This window comes from Mirounga leonina, unplaced genomic scaffold (assembly GCF_011800145.1).
Source record: "Mirounga leonina isolate KUSES-001 unplaced genomic scaffold, KU_Mleo_1.0 Mir_154, whole genome shotgun sequence".
NCBI classification, from domain to species: Eukaryota; Metazoa; Chordata; class Mammalia; order Carnivora; family Phocidae; genus Mirounga; species Mirounga leonina.
The window spans coordinates 36,376,316-36,396,437 of record NW_023270389.1 but is presented as its reverse complement, the minus strand read 5'-3'; the positions used below and the strand labels follow the sequence as shown (position 1 = coordinate 36,396,437).

At 37.0% G+C, this 20,122-nt stretch overlaps 2 protein-coding genes across 5 annotated transcripts in view; both read right to left on the bottom strand.

Annotated features, from left to right (window-relative positions):
• The window catches only part of RCOR3 (REST corepressor 3), a 56,102-nt gene that overhangs the window by 10,105 nt on the left and 25,875 nt on the right, over positions 1-20,122 (bottom strand). For all 4 annotated transcript variants that reach the window (XM_035010481.1, XM_035010482.1, XM_035010483.1 and 1 more), the window contains 3 exons: positions 17,403-17,621; positions 10,402-10,479; positions 1,255-1,312 (listed from right to left, as the gene is read on the bottom strand). In XM_035010481.1, the coding sequence (XP_034866372.1) occupies positions 1,255-1,312; positions 10,402-10,479; positions 17,403-17,621 (355 nt within the window). The remainder of the gene's footprint in view (positions 1-1,254; positions 1,313-10,401; positions 10,480-17,402; positions 17,622-20,122) is intronic.
• On the bottom strand, positions 14,362-17,385 carry LOC118014296 (vesicle transport protein GOT1B-like). The gene has a single exon (XM_035010485.1). It carries the CDS (start codon positions 15,064-15,066, stop codon positions 14,686-14,688), a length of 381 nt encoding a protein of 126 aa, XP_034866376.1. The 5' UTR covers positions 15,067-17,385; the 3' UTR covers positions 14,362-14,685.

The following is a 20,122-nucleotide window of genomic DNA, read 5'->3' as shown; positions in this document are numbered from 1 at the left end:
TTCAGAAACTTGGTTCCACAATTACATATGTGCTCAATGCACATCCAGCACCCTGCCTCCATAGGATCAAGTATTTATTCTGTTTATGAAATGACTGTTTTGTGCTATATAGGCCAAAGAGAAGGCTGACATCATCCTGATGGCCCGTCCTGTGACATTTTCTAATCACACTGGCAGCGTAATTCTTACTCACTCTAGTCCAAACTGCAGAGTCATCTATTAATCAATCTTTAATTACATTATTCTCACATCCAAATGATACCTGCACATCCTTTTTGAGTTAAATATGTTCTCTGTGTTTGAATAATTAGAAATATTTTCCAAAGTATACTTATATGTTTTGCAGGGGTCCAACTCTCTTATAGTAACTAACTTAGATAAAAAAGCTATTAGTACTCAACACAAAGAGAGCTCAGCCAGGAAAAACCAAATTGTAGACCAAACTTATAATTACACAATCAGTCCTGCAGATAGTTTATCTTGAACAGAAAAGAAAAAAAAGAAAACTACACCACTGAATAAAAAAATATACAGTTTGCCCTTTCTTAAGTAATTCAAACATGAGAAAATCCAAGTTTATAACACTACCAATCTGCCCACAGGCATTCATAATACAAAAAGTAAGTGCTCTGCCATATAATTCAACAAAGCATTCTTATAAATAATGCATTTAAAATGCTATATGTATATTTTTCAATGTATCTCTTAACTTTCTCTTTTATTATTTACATATAATATATAAATACATATGTATTTTTAAAGTCAGGTTTCTAAGCATTCAGTGGCACATCTCTTAAGTTATAATACACTGAAAGTTAAATAATCATTAATATTTTCAGTAACTAACATTTGTCAAATAGAGAAACACTATTATACAGAGGAATTGGAAAAACCAGAAACATACAATAGTTTATGCTTTTAATGATGAGTTATCAATGACTAATATAGTAAGAATGAACCCAACTGCAGGAAAACTAAAGCAAAGGCACAGAGAGACCATATGACTTGTTCAAGCTTCTCATCACCATCACTGTTAAGGCTGAGAACGTGTTACGTGCTGTACGGGACCCAAAATGCATATAGGCTCAGTAAAGTCACATCCACAAGAACAAAACAATTCCTGGTTTTCAGGACTTTGTGGTAAACACAAGAGCCCTCTCTTGATCCATTTCTAAAGGAAGGGAAGGACTATGGTAGTCACCTTTCATGACAAATTAAATAATTAACAACAATAACTGCTTATCTTTAATATACCTTGCACTGCTAGAAGCTGCTCCTCTGTGGTCCAACGGGCATTAATTTTCTGATTTGACTACAAAATTAAAGAGAAGTTTCCTAATGAGGATATGAAGACAGACATTTTTCCAAAGTGCTTATTTTCGTTTTTCACCAAATCATAGACACGAGATTACTAAAACTCTGATTTATGAAGATTCTGCTTTTATAAGGATTAAAAAATATATTGAGTTACCTTTTACCCACACAAAAAGATAATGAAAGGGAAATGTACCAATCTGGGAGAATGAACAACATTCACATTTATACTCTAGTCAGAGGCATTAAAACTGAGAAAATCTATTAGTCATCCATTTTCCAACTACAATGTTCCTGTGACACATGGCAAGTGTTAATTTTAGCCTAGTTTTAAACATTTAAGAGACTTTATCTTCCTTAGAGAGGATCTGTGACTCGCTCTAAAATTCTTTCTCTTCACATTTCGATTAAACCTAACCTTACTCCACCAAAACCAGTGTTATAAATTAATACAGAACTGGAGATCAGGCCTAATTCCTAAAATATTTCTTTAAATTTCTGAAGCAGAAAGTGACCCACTATAAGAATAGATTTTTCCCCCTAAGGCCTCCCCACGTTTCTCCCAATATTTTTGTTCAAAAAAAATCCTAAATTTAGGACTTTCATTATGGCAAAACTACCATATTAAACACTAAATCAAATTTCATTCGTGTATACCCACTGATAGTGCAAGGACCATTGGCAGTAGAAGGACGGGCAGAGAAATAAGTACACCAGCCTACAGAGGTTTACAGAAGAAACTGCCCAGATAAATTGGCCTGGTGTAATACAGGATAAGCTGGGCAAAACAGAAAGAAAGGCTTCCTCTGAGAACAAGTGTTTAGGTTTTATCTCACTCATGGTCTTAGCAATAAAAATTTCTACAGTACACAGAGGTTCTGGGGAACATCTACTTTCTCACCACAAGTGAAGAGGTATAGAAAGTTAAGCATTCAGAAGAAAGAATAAAACAAAAATTCAAAATTAGAAAAAAATTATTAGAGAAGAAAGGAAAAAGTTTAAAAAAAAAGACTGAGTAAAGGAGGAAAAAACCTAGAGCAGAAAGCACTGAACACCAGATGATGAGATTAAGAAGAGAGCAAGGCAAGGCCAGGCAGAGTGTGGATAAGCCTCAAGGTGAGCATACTGGCAATGAAGCAAAAGAACATTAAAAAGGTAAAGAAAGGACGCCTGGGTGGCTCAGTCATTAAGCATCTGCCTTCGGCTCAGGTCATGATCCCAGGGTCCTAGGATCGAGTCCCACATCGGGCTCCTTGCTCAGTGAGGAGCCTGCTTCTCTCTCTCCCTCTGCTGCTCCCCCTGCTTGTGCTCTCTCTCTCTCTGACAAATAAAGAAAAATCTTTAAAAAAAAAAAAAAAAAGGTAAAGAAAAAGAGGGGGCTATCGGCTATAAAGAAGCAGTAACAAGAGAAGGGTGAACCAAGGTTTAAAAAGTGAAAAAAGGAAAGAAAAAGAAAAAGGAGATAACAGAAGAAAAACCTGAAATTCTAAACATATGTTCCCCCAAAAGAGGATGAACAAGAATGGAATAGGAGCTAATATTTGAGTTAATACCCAGGCAGTCTGATGCCACCTTCACTGTGAAAGGTAGATAAAAGAGGTCCTTGGTACCCAAGGATAATTGGTACTAGAACCTTATTAAAACAGGTCCAAATATTTCAGAATAAATGGTAAAAAATAAAGGGTTGAGTGCAACCTAACCTGAAATATGAAACTAAAACTTATGAAAATTATTTTAATAGTTAATGACTTTGCTTATATGCTTTAATTTTATTTTTGGCATATCTTTGCTGACCATACAATGGTGTAATATTCACTGGCTTTGAAATTTACAACACGAGCACAGAGTGGGTCATTTTTGTTTTGAAGACCTCAACAATTTTTTCAAGGGCCTCCCTTAATTCTTTGTTATTCAAATTCTTTTTTGAGGTTCGTCTGAGTCAATACGCTCTTTTCTTCAATTGTTAACTCTGCTAAATACCCATTTGTCAACAATTTTGCAAGAGATTAAAGCCATTCTCTTGTACTTTCATAGACTTCAGGAAGTTTTGCACCTTTTGCAAGGTTTAAAATTTCATTTTGGTTTATGCTGTATTTGCATTACAAGAAAGTAAGAGAAGGATATTGATATGATGGATGGGAAAGATAACAGCTAGAGTTAATTAGGGATAGCTCATGAGCAGAGCCTAATTTTATAAGTGCTTAGTTCATCTGTGAATATTCTCTTGTTTGGCAACTTCCGCTTCTCTATGAATCCTTTAGACTAATGAGCATTTGGATACTGAGGATCTCCTACAATACTACAGTGCAAGTTGTTCTGAGGATTAAATTTAGAATAAATGTTAAATATATATAAAGCTATGTTTAGGATATAGGTAAAAAACACCTGGCACAGTGCCTGAGCAAGCAGAAGTTGAAGTTGATCAACTGATGTTTGTTAAACCTGAAAGGCAGAAACTAGAAGAAAAGGTATCATTAATGGAAAGGGAACAAAAAATAAAGAGAAATACCATGCACTATGAAAGCTTATTTCGGCTTATAGACAAATCAGGAGATAGGATAAATTAAAAGTTCAGAGTATACTGTGGATTCAAAGATGAGAGGAAAGTGCTCGCTTCGGCAGCACATACACAAAGATGAGAGGAAAAAGTCACAATGACTAGAACAGGGAAGAAGGCCAGCTGGAGGGGCTAGACACCGAGGTGGGTTAAACAACAGGATAAGTTTCTGAAAGATAAAGATCAGCAGAAGACACACCATGTACAGGCAACAAAAGGAGCAACAATTAGGAAGAAGTGATAAATACACCTGGAAAGTTGGTGATATTTAACTAAACTAGAATATGGTAAGGACCACTTTTGCAAGGGCAGTAAATAATCAAGGTTAATGAGTTCACACCAAATTTAATAAGCAATAGATTTCTGGGGGGAGAGAACAGAGGGAGAGGAGCAGGATTCTAATCAGAATAAAACTTCAAGCCTGGAGAGCTGGGAGAAGGGTGGTGCTGTTAAGGACCTAAGAAGTTATGAAATGCTGATTGGGGAGGTGCAGGAAGGCAAGACTAAGATGACTGTAACTTGGGATTCACTGACAATGAGGTCACTCAGGTGGAGCTCAGGATCCACTTGAGGTTAAAATAGGTTCATCTATGCAAACACAGCTTTTAAGGGTCTGGAAAATTGTATGAGGGAAAACACTGGAGTCATATCTTACTCAGATGTAGGGTTCTAAAATCTGCCTATGAATTAAAAAAAAAAGATTTTTGTTTTAAATTCCAAATTACTGGGCGTCTGGGTGGCTCAGTTGGTTAAGCGACTGCCTTCGGCTCAGGTCATGATCCCGGAGTCCCGGGATCGAGTCCCACGTAGGACTCCCTGCTCGGCGGGAAGTCTGCTTCTCCCTCTAACCCTACCCCCTCTTGCGCTCTCTCTCTCACTCTCTCAAATACATAAATTAAAAAAATCTTTAAAAAAAAAATGTTTAAAAAAAAATAATAAATTCCAAATTACTATTGAAATGTTCTTACAAAGGTGGTCATGGAAACAGGCACACAATCTCTCAATAAGTCCACATGGCCAGATATTCCTCCAGCACTGAAATGGACCACTAGTTTTTCAGTTAATCCTAGATGAAGCTTTGGTTGAAATTTAGGGTAGTACTGAATGAAAAACATAAATACATTCTTAAATACTAGAATTTCAAGTCAAGGAGACTGCTCACACAGGAGGCCTGTGGAAGCTAAAGCCGCCTTCTTTTTTTTTTTTAGATTTTCATTTATTTATTTGACAGAGAGAGAGAGAGAGACAGAGAGGCAGGATGTGGGAGAGGGAGAAGCAGGCTCCCCGCTGAGCAGAAGGCCCGACGTGGGGCCTGATCCTGGGGCCTGGGATCATGACCCGAGCTGAAGGCAGATGCCCAACAGACCGAGCCACCCAGGTGCCCCAAGCTAAAGCCTTCTAAAGAAATAGTGGATTCACAGTTCTAGCCCCTAACTGCTTACTTTGTAGGAGACACTTGATAAATGGGAGTTTAGGCAGGGTTGCCAGCTCTCCTCTACTTGCTATTACTAAACATACTCCTTTTTACTTGGCTGAATATCTGTGGTTGAGTTTGTGTCATATGATGCAATTTTAGTATAGTGAAGTGATGAGCTTGTATGATGTTTCCAAAGAGAAGAGAAGTGAATTTTGAGGATAAAAACTTGGAGAATGCTTATATTTACATATAGAAAGGAAAATTACAGCTGAAAAGGGAACATAATAGTTACAAATGATATCACCTCTCAAAAATTAAAGGAAGAGAGAGAGGTTGTCATCTATGTCAAGGCTCAGGAAAAGGCAAGAAAAATGAGTTAGACTGAGGAATTTGATCAGCAGCAGCAGTGTTAGCCTTTAAACAGCAGCTTCAGTGGAAATATGCAGGGAGGAGGGTTGAAACTGCACTGAATTAAGAGTCTGTATGACAAAACAGAAGCAGTGGAAGAAAGGGAAGACTGAAGGAGAAACAGGGTCAAAATTTTTTAAATACATAAGATTCCTTCAAGTTATTGATTTTTTTATTCTCTTTTAAACCCAAGAAACTTTGGCAGAGATTTGTTTAACTTACAGAAAGGACAACTAGAATATATCTAGGAATCTAAAATTGTGTAGTAGTTATGGTTAGGTAGGTAGTACCACTGAGAACATTCTTCTACAGCAAACCCCAGTCGGAAATACTGCTGTTTTTAAAATAATAAAATATTAATCTAAACTAAAATAATCCAATATATAATAGTTATAAAACTAATAATATGAAAGGCCCCAAAGAGCCTTCTAGAACAATCTATGACATCCTTTGTTAATTCGGCATCTTTACTGCATTCTTTCCCTGCTAAATTAGTTCTTGCATCTTTCCCATTTTTGTCAGTAGTAGATTCATACTATCTTTGAGTTGAAAGAATTAGAAGAGGACACCAAGTTAAACCTTCCATCCAGTGCTGAAAATTCCATCCAACATCCATAATGAAGAATGTCACCCACCTATGCATGAAAACACCAATAGATGGGGAAATTTCTAGCTTCAAAAAGCACTCCTAGTTTCTTCCTTCCTGGTTTCATTAATCTCCTTGTCCCACCTTCCTACCTCCAACCGAAACAAATCAAAGCATAACCCCACAGACCACCACTCTCCCCAACACTCTTACATACCTTCAAATAGATATATTATTTTCTATTTTGCAATGTTCTTTGGATTTATCACTTGCTGTCCACTCCTACAACTAATACCTGACCATACCCAAAATCCCTTTTACCATTTACTTTATCACTCACATCGTTGGTATTTTAGCAGCTATAAAGTTTTCAATTTAGCCTGTGTAACCAGGATAACCTTCCTAAAATTAAAAATTCCCATTATATCCTTCTTATATTGAAGAAACTACAGGGTCTTCCCATTTGACCTAATTTAAAAGGCAAACTTCTCTTCCTAGCTCTCAAACTTTTATACTCTAGCCCTTGTCCACTGACCTCTATCATAAAGAAGTCCCTGTTGAACTCAATTCTGTTAACATCCCTCTCATACACCACGTTCACTTGTCCTCTGCATCCAACTTTGCCTTCCTACGTAGACAATATGCTTCATGAGAGAAAACTGTTTTACACTTTCACTAAATTCTCAATAGTAATCAGCACCACAATGAGGACATAAGTGCTCAGGGAATGCCTGTTGACTGTTTTTTTCCCCTCACAGGATTTATACTTTTTTTTTTTTTTTAAAGATTTTATGTATTTATTTGACAGAGACACAGCGAGAGAGGAATCACAAGCAGGGGGAGAGGGAGAGGGAGAAGCAGGCTTCCCGCCGAGCAGGGAGCCCGATGCGGGGCTCGATGCGGGGCTCGATCCCAGGACCCTGGGACCATGACCTGAGCCGAAGGCAGACGCTTAACGACTGAGCCACCCAGGCGCCCCATACGTAAGTATTTTGAATGTACTGTTCCATACCAAGCCACTGTTTATCCTGCCCTTTTTTGTATGTGCAAAACTCCTACTCATCCTTCAAACCTCAGCTGAAACATCCCTCATTAAGAAGACTTCCCTGATTATCCTAGCAAGAATGAGTAATTACCACTTGTTTTCTTGTAGCTTTTTACTTATAAATCACACAACTTTAATCAGTTTGTCTTATAACATCTAGACTGTGTTTTTTTTTTTTTTAAGGCAGATGGAAAAATCCATCACACATTTCCCACAGTGCCTAAAACAGTGCCTTCCATGAAATAAGTGATCAATAAATACTTATGGGAGTGAATAAACTTTCTTCACCAAATTTTTTCCTAAGTGAAAATAACAAATACAATCAAATGAGTAAGTAAAGCATCTTAGTAACTGTTTACTTCCAGTTGAGTTACATCACTTAGTAGCCTATTGTTCTAATGGTTAATGAAATTCTTTTATTACGTATTAGATAGAAATTCTTTTTTTTTTTAAAGGGACTTTTTTTTTTTTTTTAAGATTTTATTTATTTATTTGAGAGAGAGAGAATGAGAGAGAGCACATGAGAGGGGGGAGGGTCAGAGGGAGAAGCAGACTCCCTGCCGAGCAGGGAGCCCGATGCGGGACTCGATCCAGGGACTCCAGGATCATGACCTGAGCCGAGGCAGTCGCTTAACCAACTGAGCCACCCAGGCACCCCTAGATAGAAATTCTATTATCTAAAGAAAAGGTGATAGATTACATGATTTTTCAAGGTCTTTACGAAGACTGTTAATCTAGTATTTTGAAATAGATCTATTCAGGCTGTTCTTCCCTACAAAGGAACAGAAATAATACGATAAATATAAATATATCCTGAGTATTTTCTAGATAATAAACCCTACATACATTTTTAAGTCAGAGGAGTTCAATAAATCAACCTCAAAGTAATATTCAAACTTCACTGTATGATTGGTAGAGTGTTAAGATTTTGGTTGTTTCATTTTGATCATTATTTTTACAAAAATCCAAAAGATGTAATAAATGTCTGATAACTTCTAACCCCCGAACTGCATTTAAATGTGAGAATCAATATATAATTTTGTTATTAAATGAAAACTTTCAAAAGTAAGGGGGAGCAGGATATCAATCTAGGACTCCAACTGGATTCTAAGATTGTGAAATATAGCCAAAATTTCACTATTTACTAGCTGTGACGTTTATCAAGCCAGTTAACCTCACTGAGGCCCAGATTTGTCATGTAAAATAGTATTAGCTTCATCTACTTCTTGGGATTTATGTGAGCATCAAATGAGATAGCATAAAGTTACAAATGCTATTGCACTTTCATGTCTTACTTTATGTAATGTTAATGAGTGAAGCTATTCTTCCATTTTCTGGAAAATTTGAGGTTAGAATCATTGTTTCCTTGAAAATTTGGTAGACGTTTTCTGTAAAACTGTCTGGGCTTGGTATTTTCTTATGAAAAAAATGTTAACTGTTCCTTCATTTTACTTAATGACTATAAATTTATCAGGTTTTCCTTCTTCTTAAGACAAGTTTGGTAAGATATATTTTCCTATAAATTTCTAAGTTTTATTTAAATTTTTGAATTTATTGACATAAAGTTCTTTATGGTATTCCCCTATTTTTAATATCTGCTATAATTTTTTTAATTTTTTAAGTTATGAAATTATAGGCATTTAAAGCTTTTGGCTTTTATGCATTTTAATGTATAATTAAATATGAAATTAAAATAATTTTAATATAAGATTTGAAATAATTTTTTTAAATATTTTATTTATTTATTTGAGACAGAGAGAATGAGAGAGACAGAGAGCACATGAGAGGGGGGAGGGTCAGAGAGAGAAGCAGGCTCCCTGCCGAGCAGGGAGCCCGATGCGGGACTCGATCCCGGGACTCCAGGATCATGACCCGAGCCGAAGGCAGTCGCCCAACCAACTGAGCCACCCAGGCGCCCTTGAAATAATTTTTTTCAAAGTAATATAAAGCAGTATGCTTTGTATTACTATCTTTAAATAAACAGAAATGTCACTCAAATGTTTGTCAGTTTACCTGTGGGTTTGGAATGAGATGTTATATTGGTCTATGTAGATTTCATTTTTTCCCATTATCTACCTTTCTTGAAAGAGACTATTCAAAACAAACAAACAAACAAAACCAAGAACACTTTTATTCCTAATGATTCTTCCTTTCTGAAAGATTCTAATGAGTCAGACAGAATATGGTGCATTTGGTCTGAAGCGCTCCCCCCAACTCTTCTGCCCTCCCCCCCAGACCCTCATGCATATTTCATTTGTAGATATTTCAGGCATCTTGTGATGGGGGGGCATCCCTTTAGGACCAAATAAGGATTATCTGATTATTAAATACATAGAAAGGCAAGTCCAGGGTATGAAGCACAGCATAGGAGTCTTAAAAAAGAGAGAGAGACAAGAGAAAAGATTTATAATAGAAGCTTCTGTGAAAAGACTTGATTGGACTTTATGGGCATTTAAGTACTCCTATAATTATCATAAATATTAAATATATATTAGGTTTCAGAGGAAATAGAAGGAAGACTTGAGAAAATGGTTAATCTACATCTTGCTTTTAGATTTCACATTTTCAGGGATAGGAGTACAAGAATGTTCATTAAGTCTACACACTAAAATCCTAATTAAAAATCTGAGCCAAAAGACAAATACCTTAAAATAAAAAATTGCTAAAATTGCTAAAAGAGCTCCTTTTCTTATTCTTTTTCTTGTTGTGTTACCAATTCACACAGGCAGGAAAAGGCTTTGAACAAACACTGCTGCAGACCCAGAAATGTACTGGCTTGCTCATCAATTACCTTCTATTTTCACATGCACTGGGCCTATCTGTATAGTTGTGTTTCCCTACTTACTTTGCTTGATATGAACTGCTAACGGCAGGAAAGAACTGACTTCACTTAAATCGTTAGCCAAGTCTCAAAAGACTATCTAAATGACAAAATAGAGACATGACAAATTACCCACGCTATGACATCTTCAAAGTACTAACAACACATGCAACCAAAATAGTAAATACTGGATAGATAATTCACAGAATAAGGTTTCACCATACTTAGTCATATATATTCTTCAATAACATACCTCAGGAGGTTTGAATTCTTCAATTCCACCTTCCATTTTCTGTTTAAGTGCACTGTTCACTTGCTTAGCATTCTGAACCTTCAACAAAATAGCCCAAAGTATGAATCAGATCACATACTTAGGTAAATGTATGAGTACTCAACAAATGAAAAGGATATATACCAAAACCTTCATAAATTTTATTTCAGGAGGACAGACACTTAATTACATTTTATCACACTTGGGGCCATTCAACTAATATCCACATCAATTACTATATATATCCACTAATCAACTAATTATATATATAACTAATATATCTCTAGTAGGCTAATAAACAGTTTACAAATCATAGTATCTGAGTATCTTTTAACAATGTCTAAGACATATGGTATATAGAGGAAAATTCCATCAATATTGCTTATTACCATAATGTTTTAATAAAAATAAGTTATTCCAATAAGAATAATAATGATGAGATTGGATGATATTAGGTTTTTATTAGGTTAAGCATCATTGTTGGTGCTTCACGTGTAATAAATCACTTAATTCTCACAACTACTTTGTTAAGAGTTCTGCTATAAGCTGACATATGCATTCTCAAAAATCACCCTACTAGGCAAAATCGCACAACAAAAAACCACAGGACTTATGGGGAAACAGAGCTAGGGATCCAACACTGAAACACTTCATCAATGACACACAAAAAAAATAAAAACCTCATAAAAATGACAGCAGATTTATGCATTTTAAATAATAAAGAAATTTAGAAATGCTACAATAAAGATGGTACTTAACCTTGGAAAAGACCTGAGGTTGCTTACAGAAGTGTCAAATAGTTGCAGCTTGTGAGTTACTGGGAAGTGGTAGAAGTAGAAGGAGGGTTATTTGAAAATCAGATGAAAAATTTTAACACCAGATACGATATGTGTGGTTCATAACATACAGTGAATTGAGGAAGCTGGTACACATCTGAAGTGTTTGTATATGTACTTAACTAGGTCAGTTTTCCACTGATAAAAATCAAACATAAGCAAATGCAAAATTCACATTATACTCAAATTGTTCCCCAGTATACCAATCGTGTTGGAACAAATTCATGTTATCAAAATAAGCATTATAGCAGAACTGACTCTACTTTTACTATAATCATTTTATAGATGAGGAAGGCTGGGCACAGAGAAGTCAAGAAACTTTCCCTACGCTATAGATAGAAGCGGCAGAACCTGAATCTGAACCATGCCAAGTTTTTAACTACTACTCTACTAGCAATATTATTAATCTTTACCTAGAATATTAAGGGTTAGGATTTTTGTTTGTTCATTTGTTTACGTTTTTTTCTCGGTTTGCTTTTTTTTTTCCAGTATGGACAATCAAATATTTATAAAGTGATTTGTGAAATTTTTTCCTCAGAGATCTTTTTTTTTTTTTTTAAAGATTTTATTTATTTATTTATTTGACAGAGAGACAGTGAGAGAGGGAACACAAGCAGGGGGGGTGGGAGAGGGAGAAGCAGGCTTCCCGCTGAGCAGGGAGCCCAATGCCGGGTTCGATCCCACATAACCTGAGCCGAAGGCAGACGCTTAACGACTGAGCCACCCAGGCGCCCCGCCTCAGAGATCTTTTTTTTTTTTTTTTAAAGATTTTATTTATTTATTTGACACAGAGAGAGACAGCGAGAGAGGGAACACAAGCAGGGGGAGTGGGAGAGGGAGAAGCAGGCTCCCCACCGAGCAGGGAGCCCGATGCAGGGCTCGATCCCAGAACCCTGGGATCATGACCCGAGCCAAAGGCAGACGCTTAACGACTGAGCCACCCAGCGCCCCCTCCTCAGAGATCTTAACACAGCTAAAATGTAAAAATTTAGGTTGATTCAAATGTAGTTAGTTGGTCAACCATGTTAGACACACAAAGATAAAATGTAAAAATGTAAATTCTCAGTCTTTAAAGATTTCATAGATTAGTGGGGAGATAAATAAATATAAAAGTATGGTAAACACTAAAACACCTAACCTAGACTTGGAGAAAGAGAGAAAAGAGAGCAAGTATTTTGTATTCATGTTAACAGGCATGGGTAATGGGGAAAACAGGGTAAGTTTTCCAAAGGAGATGATACCTAAATTTTAGTTTCAAAGGATTAATGAGAATTAAGCAGGTAGGCAAGGTTGGGCAGGAAATGCCTTCCAGGCAGAACAGCATGTAGGAAGACAGGAAAGCAGTTAGGCTGGGACTGAACAGAGAATTTGAATTCTGCCTAAAGACTGAGAAAAAGATTTTATTTATTTGTTTATTTGAGAGAGAGCGTGCGTGCGTGCGTGCATGCATGCAGGGAGGAGCAGAGGGAGAGAGACAAGCAGATTCAGTGCTGAGTGTGGAACTGACGTGGGCCTTAATCTCACGACCCTGAGATCATGATCTGAGCTGAAATCAAGAGCCAGACGCTTAACCGACTGAGCCACCCAGGCACCTCGACCTAAAGAATTTTTAAGCAAGGGAGCAAAGTAGTCATATTTGCCTTTTAGAACAATAATTCCAGTAATCATCTGGAGAATGGAATGGAATGAAGAAGATGAAAATGAATTTAACAATCCAGATGAGAAACATTGAGGACTTTATTTAAAACAGTAGGGGGAATGAAGTAATCATGGTGGTGGCACACAGACAGATAAAAGCAACAACGTGGAAACAAAAATTAAGTTGTGTTTGTAAACACTTGATGGGGAGAATTAGGGAGAAGGAAGAATCAAGGATAACTCTGGCCACTGGCTTAAGTAACCCGAGTATATGTGGTGCTAATCACTATGACAGGGAATGCAAAGGAGGAACAGCTAACTAGGGTGGGGTGTGGGGGAAGTCAATTTGGACTTCTTCATATGAGACTGTGTTCATATGAGATGTGTCTGGGATATAAAAAGAGCAGAATCTGTAAACCCAAGAGTGCAAACCATTACTATGTCACACATCAAATGACAAACCAAGAAAGGAGTTTAAAGCTTTAAAAAAGATCCTTTATAGTAAAAATAGGCTATAAGTGAAGTAATAGCGTTAAGGATAGAGTATGAATACAGGTAACTGAGTACATTTTATTCCCTCGTTATTTAAAAAAATTTTGAGCAATTTAAAAAATTTTAACCCTATGTTTACCAAAAAAAAAAAAAAAGTCATTCATACATCAAACTGGGTTTTCCTTGGTTTTAATAGATTAAAATGACATCATCCAATCTAACTCATGTATTACTTTTAGAGACAATGCAAATGGAAATATTTTTGCCATTCCAGTGGATATTTCTAAAAAAGCAAATGCCTATGGATGTTCCTGCATTTTCAAAAGAAAAAGGAAAGAAACAGACACCACAGTTCTCCAAGGCTGGCTGTATTTCCCACACTGCAGAAAAACCATTAAAAATCGCCTTCAAATGTGGTATATATATACAATGGAATATTATGCAGCCATCAAAAGGAATGAGATCTTGCCATTTGCAACGACGTGGATGGAACTGGAGGGTATTATGTTGAGCGAAATAAGTCAAACAGAGAAAGACATGTATCATATGATCTCACTGATATGAGGAATTCTTAATCACAGGAAACAAACTGAGGGTTGCTGGAGTGGGGGGTGGGGTGGGAGGGATGGGGTGACTGGGTGATAGACACTGGGGAGGGTATGTGCTCTCGTAAGCGCTGTGAATTGTGCAAGACTGTTGAATCTCAGATCTGTACCTCTGAAACAAATAATGCAATATATGTTAAGAAAAAAAAAGAAGAGGAAGAAGGTAGCGGGAGGGGAAGAATGAAGCGGGGGAAATTGGAGGGGTAGACGAACCATGAGAGACGATGGACTCTGAAAAACAAACAGGGTTCTAGAGGGGAGGGGGGTGGGAGGATGGGTTGGCCTGGTGGTGTGTATTGAGGAGGGCACATTCTGCATGGAGCACTGGGTGTTATGCACAAACAATGAATCATGGAACACTTCATCTGAAATTAATGATGTAATGTATGGGGATTAAGATAAGAATAAAAAAAAATCGCCTTCAAGAGTTTCAGTATGTATTGTAATACAGATTTCACTCCTTCAGTCTGCTCGCTGACTTCTTGAGACCACTTGGTTAGAAGACCGTTCTCACTGCTGGTTAACTGCTATTGGTACTTGGTAGGCTCTACATTTTAAACTTCTGTAAAGAACCTATATTTCATGTAATTTAATTTTGTGCTGAATATTCTTCAAAGGACTTTATAAATAATATAATATTTTAAATGAGTCTCCAATTCACTTGTCTTTCTACCATATTGTTGCTTTCTCCAACTTTATCTACAAATTCCAGGTAGATTCAAGAGGAACCCAAAGACTGGCAATCTTCCTATAAAGCCAATGACCATAAGAAAGAAGCCCTTGAACATGAGAAAGAATCCATAAATTTCAGAGATCATGCCTATCAAAGGCCAACCAACAAGGACTACAAATACACCACCCAGGAAAAACCCTATAGCTTTCATTTTAGGTTTTTGGAAGAAGAATCTGAATGTTCTTTGTAAACCAATTACAAAAGCCAAGCCAGCTACAAAGAAAACATTACCAACAGCCAATAGTGCTTTGTCAAATAAAAGAATCATTCCAAAGGACAAGAAAAACACTCCATATCCTGTTAATCCCATTTCAATTTTCTGGGTGTCCATTAAGAAGATCATGGCTGCAGTGGTGAGGGCAGTGGTGACAGAACCTCAGGGCACCCAGGGCATGAAGCAAAGTCAGGAGAAAAGAAGCTGGGAAGCAGACCAGGCAAGAGCAGCCACATCTTCTGGAAAGATGCAGTCACCCCTACCCCAGCTTCAAGACCACTTGAAACCTTTTAAAGATATTACAGGCAAAGTGTTTTACAAGTTCTCTAAAAAGAAAGAGTGCTGTGATTTGGAAGATGGGAGTCGTGCACACATTCATTGTTCAACTAAAGGCCAAGCATCCAGTCAAAAATATACTACATACATTAGAGAGCCTGGTGTCATAAAAGCCAAAGGAAAGGAATTCCAAGAAGGAAGAAGTGGTTGTCAGTGTCAGATACTACTGAGCACTAATAGATTCAAGAGTGCATGAAACCTGGCCATTGGTTAATAAATAAACTTAAGATAACTTTTTCCACTGGTAGAACTGGGATGGTGTATGGAGCAGAAATTACACTGGGAAGCATCAGAGAATATGTTAAGAAAGCAGAGGAAGCTAATATGGTAGATATTTATGCAAGAAGTTTGTTGGAGAAGAAATGAGAAATATAAGAGCAGCTTGGGTGAATATCCAGGGTCAAGAGATAGAGAAATCTGAATGCTTCAGATACAGAAAAACTATCTTGATCCCACATTATACCGTTGCAAGATTCTTACATTTTATATAAAGTGGCACAATATTAACTCTAAGGATAATATTGTAATACCTAAGCAAGGATGATATGGTAGGCTGAGGATGCATACTATAATCCCTAGAGCAACTAGTAAAATAAAAAATGCAAAGAGATATAGTTGAAAAATATAAATAAGACGATGTTACACCTCTCTTTAAAATCCTTCAGTGGTTTCTTAACTCACAATGAATTTTAAATTTCTTAACATGACCTTCTGATCAATTCCTGTCTACCTCTGCTGTAACGTGCTAAGGGCAAGTAGAAATTAACGAAGAGCTTTAAAGTGAATGATTTTGATCATACCATTATTTTAAGAAGATAACATGGACATGGACAACAATATGTAGCATGAGCTGCAGCGAAAGTGGACAGCAAGGAGAATCCACAGGACAGTTACTGTCAGATAAGAGGTTATAAGGACCTGAACAAAGGTAGTAGTGATGGGATTAAAAAGGAGGGGACTAATTTAAAGAAAATTTCTCAGATAAACTTACACCACTAGGTTACCACTTGGATTTGTATGTGATAATGGCAAGGGATAAATCGAAGAGGATTCTCATGTTTCAACAGACAGGGAACAGAGAAAAACCATCTTTCAGGGGTTAGATGAAGATGCCTAGCAGGTAGCTAGAGATATAGCAATACAGAGCTTGGGAGAAAAGTCAAAGCCTGAGAAGTAGATTCAGAAGTCACTGGCATATAGTGTAAGAGTGCTTGATACAGACTTAGCTGAGTTATTAGGTCTAAGGGATAGGGAAAACAACAGAAACCAAGAGAGAGGGTAAGAGATGACCAAGAAAGGCCAGAGACCTAAGAACAACCATTAACTGAGTACTTACTATGTGCTAGGCACTGTTGTAAGCACTTCTCATATATTATCCTGTTTAATTCCTCCCAAGCATCATATTATTATCCACATTTCAAGATGAGGAAGCTGAGTTAAGAAGAGTTAACCAGCTACCCCGAGGTTACACAGGAACTAGAGGATGTAGCTAAGGTTAAAATTTACGTTCACTGACCCTAGATCCTGACTCTTAACCATGATTAACCTGATTATGATGATGATATATTTATAATACCATGGCAGCTACTACTGGTAATAATGATGAGGATGAAGAGAGCAGCCATCATTCACTGAGCACTCAAAAAGTGCCAGACACAAGGGGGTGGGAGGGATGGGGTGGCTGGGTGATAGGCATTGGGGAGGGTATGTGCTATGGTGAGTGCTGTACCCCTGAAACAAATAATACATTATATGCTAATTAAAAAAAGAAAGAAAAAAAAAAGTGCCAGACACAGCTCAACAATCTGCAATTAACATCTCAACCAATTCCTAACAACCTGCAAGAGAAGTATGATTATTTTATCCTTAATTTCATAGATATAAAGTTGAAGCTCAGAGAAATTCTATTATTTCCCACTATCACAGAGCTAACCAGTAACGATGCTGGGATTCAAATTTAGAATAGACTGAGGCATCTTTGAATTTGGAAACAAGGTAAATTTTAAAGAGTAGAGCTTATATAAGTGGGTAGCTGAGAAAATCTGTAAAAAACTTAGTTTACTGAGGTTTTAAAAGTGGATAAACTGAATAGATAGAATCATTAACAATATGATTTTTATTTTTACTACCTGACGCTTTAAAGAGATCAGCTCCATGTCCAGCTGCCGCAGGATGGTGTTGGCTGCATTGGGACTACAGGAAACAGCTACCACATCTTCCTGGGTTAAATACATGCCCTTAGGTGGACGGCACTTAGAACGCTGAGAATGATGGCGGTGTTGTAAACTCTGATACTCTCTCCTTCCAAGTCCAATCTTGCTAGTTTGGACAGGTTGCTCAGTATTACCCTGGAAGAATAAAGATAGAATAATAAGTCATTTGGTTTACATGCATGTATAAGCCAAAGAAAGTCTATTACTGGAAGTATCTGCTACATTAAGTACACCTAAAAAATACTTCTAGCCAATTACATTATGTACAAGTACACACACACACACACAGACACACATGTAGCACTCATCAACTGGGGGAAAATAAGCACACAACATAATGTATCCTTGATTAATCCACTCAATAAAATGTTTGGTTTCTAGCCCAGATGACTATGAATAAATAAAAAAGTAAGTTGGATTCTAAACTATTCTTGTTTGCTTCAAAATGGAATATTTTTTTCCCTCAGCAATACAGGGCCTGGAAAAAAAAAAGTTGTAACTTATTAAGTGCAAAGTTTTTTAGGAAAATTAAAAAGGGGCAAATCAGGAATTATGACAAGTGGCAGATAATACTTCATTCTCACTTCAGAGTTGTTGAAAGAGAACCATACCTCTAAAGATTAAAAAGGACACAGAATTATCTTAATCTTAACATTTCTAAACTCTAAATCTATTTATCTGTGAATAAAATAAAATGTGAATTTGTATTTTGAAAGAGGTTAGGATAGTTCAAATAATAAGGACCATGAACTCGTAAGTAGGATTTCATTATTACTTGCAATATTCTTAAAGTGTGATATAAAAATACAGTGTTATTCTGTGCTTCTGAGACAGGAATTCATTTGAAACAGTGCCCATTAGGTTGAAGGGCAACCTAATTTCAACTGATTAGATTTAATGCTCCAATTCCTTAGAAAAGGAACTCTGAGTAAAAGTCGTAAAACAATCGTATAATGAAGCATAATCCACTTCACTGCTTAACACCTAACGCAAAGCAACCCATGGCAAATTTGATGGTCAAGGAAATCCCTCCCAGTGTAGTAGTCCTAAAATTGCTGGACCAAGTATTTTTTTAAAACACCTTTAAAAATTTAACTCTGAGGTGGCAGGGAAGTAAAAAAATTCCTCAGAGACCAGAAATAATGAGAAAGCAGAAACCTAAGGGTCTAAGTGAGTCTGCTGGAGCTGGCATACGCCTAAGGCCCAGGCTCAGTGGGCAATAGCTGTAGGTCACAGCAGACAATGCCAGACCCCTGGGAGGGGACACATCATTGTGCGAAGCAGAAAAAAATGCTCCTGTCCTGTGGAGGAAGAGGATAATTAAAGAGAGACATGCTATCTCATCCTTAGCTGAATGAAAAGGGAAGATATTCAAAAAGTCTTCCCCGAGAATCCCCAATCACAGGCCTACATTAAAGCTGATTTGGGGACTAAATTTATATGAACTGTCTGACCTGAAAAATCCCAAATCGGAAATTTAAAGTGTCTCAGGTTGGTAGGGCCTTCAGACACTTAGCAAAAACAAATGCAAAGTGTCTCTAGAAAAATGCATTTTAAACCCAGGTCTCAAAAATTTTCCACAAGTATGTTCCAAGGAAAATGAGTTCCCAACCACAAACTGCTAAACAAGCCCCATGAGTGAGAGACAGCAGAAGCAAACAATAGAATTAGATCTGCAAAGACTGCAGATATTAGAATTACTGGATAGGGGCGCCTGGGTGGCTCAGTCGTTAAGCATCTGCCTTTGGCTCAGGTCATGATCCCGGGGTTCTGGGATCGAGCCCCGCATCGGGCTCCCTGCTCCGCGGGAAGCCTGATTCTCCCTCTCCCACTCACCCTGCTTGTGTTCCCTCTCTTGCTGTCTCTCTCTGTGTCTAATAAATAAATAAACTCTTAAAAAAAAAAAAGAATTACTGGATAAAGAGAATACAACAAATGTGTTACATGTGCATAAAGAGATAAATGACAGAATTGAAAATATGGAATATTCTTTTAGGAGTCTATCAAAACTGACTAAGCAGATATGCAAAAGAACCAGACAGAACATCTAGAAATTAAAAAATAGTATAAATAAGATTAGAAACTCAGTGTATGGGTTACTTAGCAGATTAGACAGAGCTCAAAAGAACAGTAGTGACTTAGAATGTACATATGATAAAAATTACCACAATGCAGTACAGAAATATGGAAAGACAAAAAGACGGAAAATGAGTGGTTAAGAGACATGTGAAACTCCATTAGATTTCTAAAAGGATTCCCAAAAGAAAGAATAGAGAGAATGAGGAAGACAATATTCAAAGAGGCAACAAATGAGAATTTCACAGAACTTAAGACATAGGACTCAAGAAGTACGATGAATCCAAAACAAATTAAAAAAAAAAATCCACAGTCAGATACATTAAAGTGAAACACCACTAAAGACAAAGAAGAGACCATAAAAGCAGAGAAAGAGAAAAGACAAATTACCTCCAAAGGAATGATAATTAGCCTGGCAGCAGACTTTTCTGCAGGAATGACAGAAATCAGAAGCAGTAGAATATTATCTTCAAATAGTAACAGTAAACCTAGGAATCTAACCCCAGCAAAACCAGGGTTTCAAGAACAAGGGAGAAACAGACATTTTGGACACACCAAAA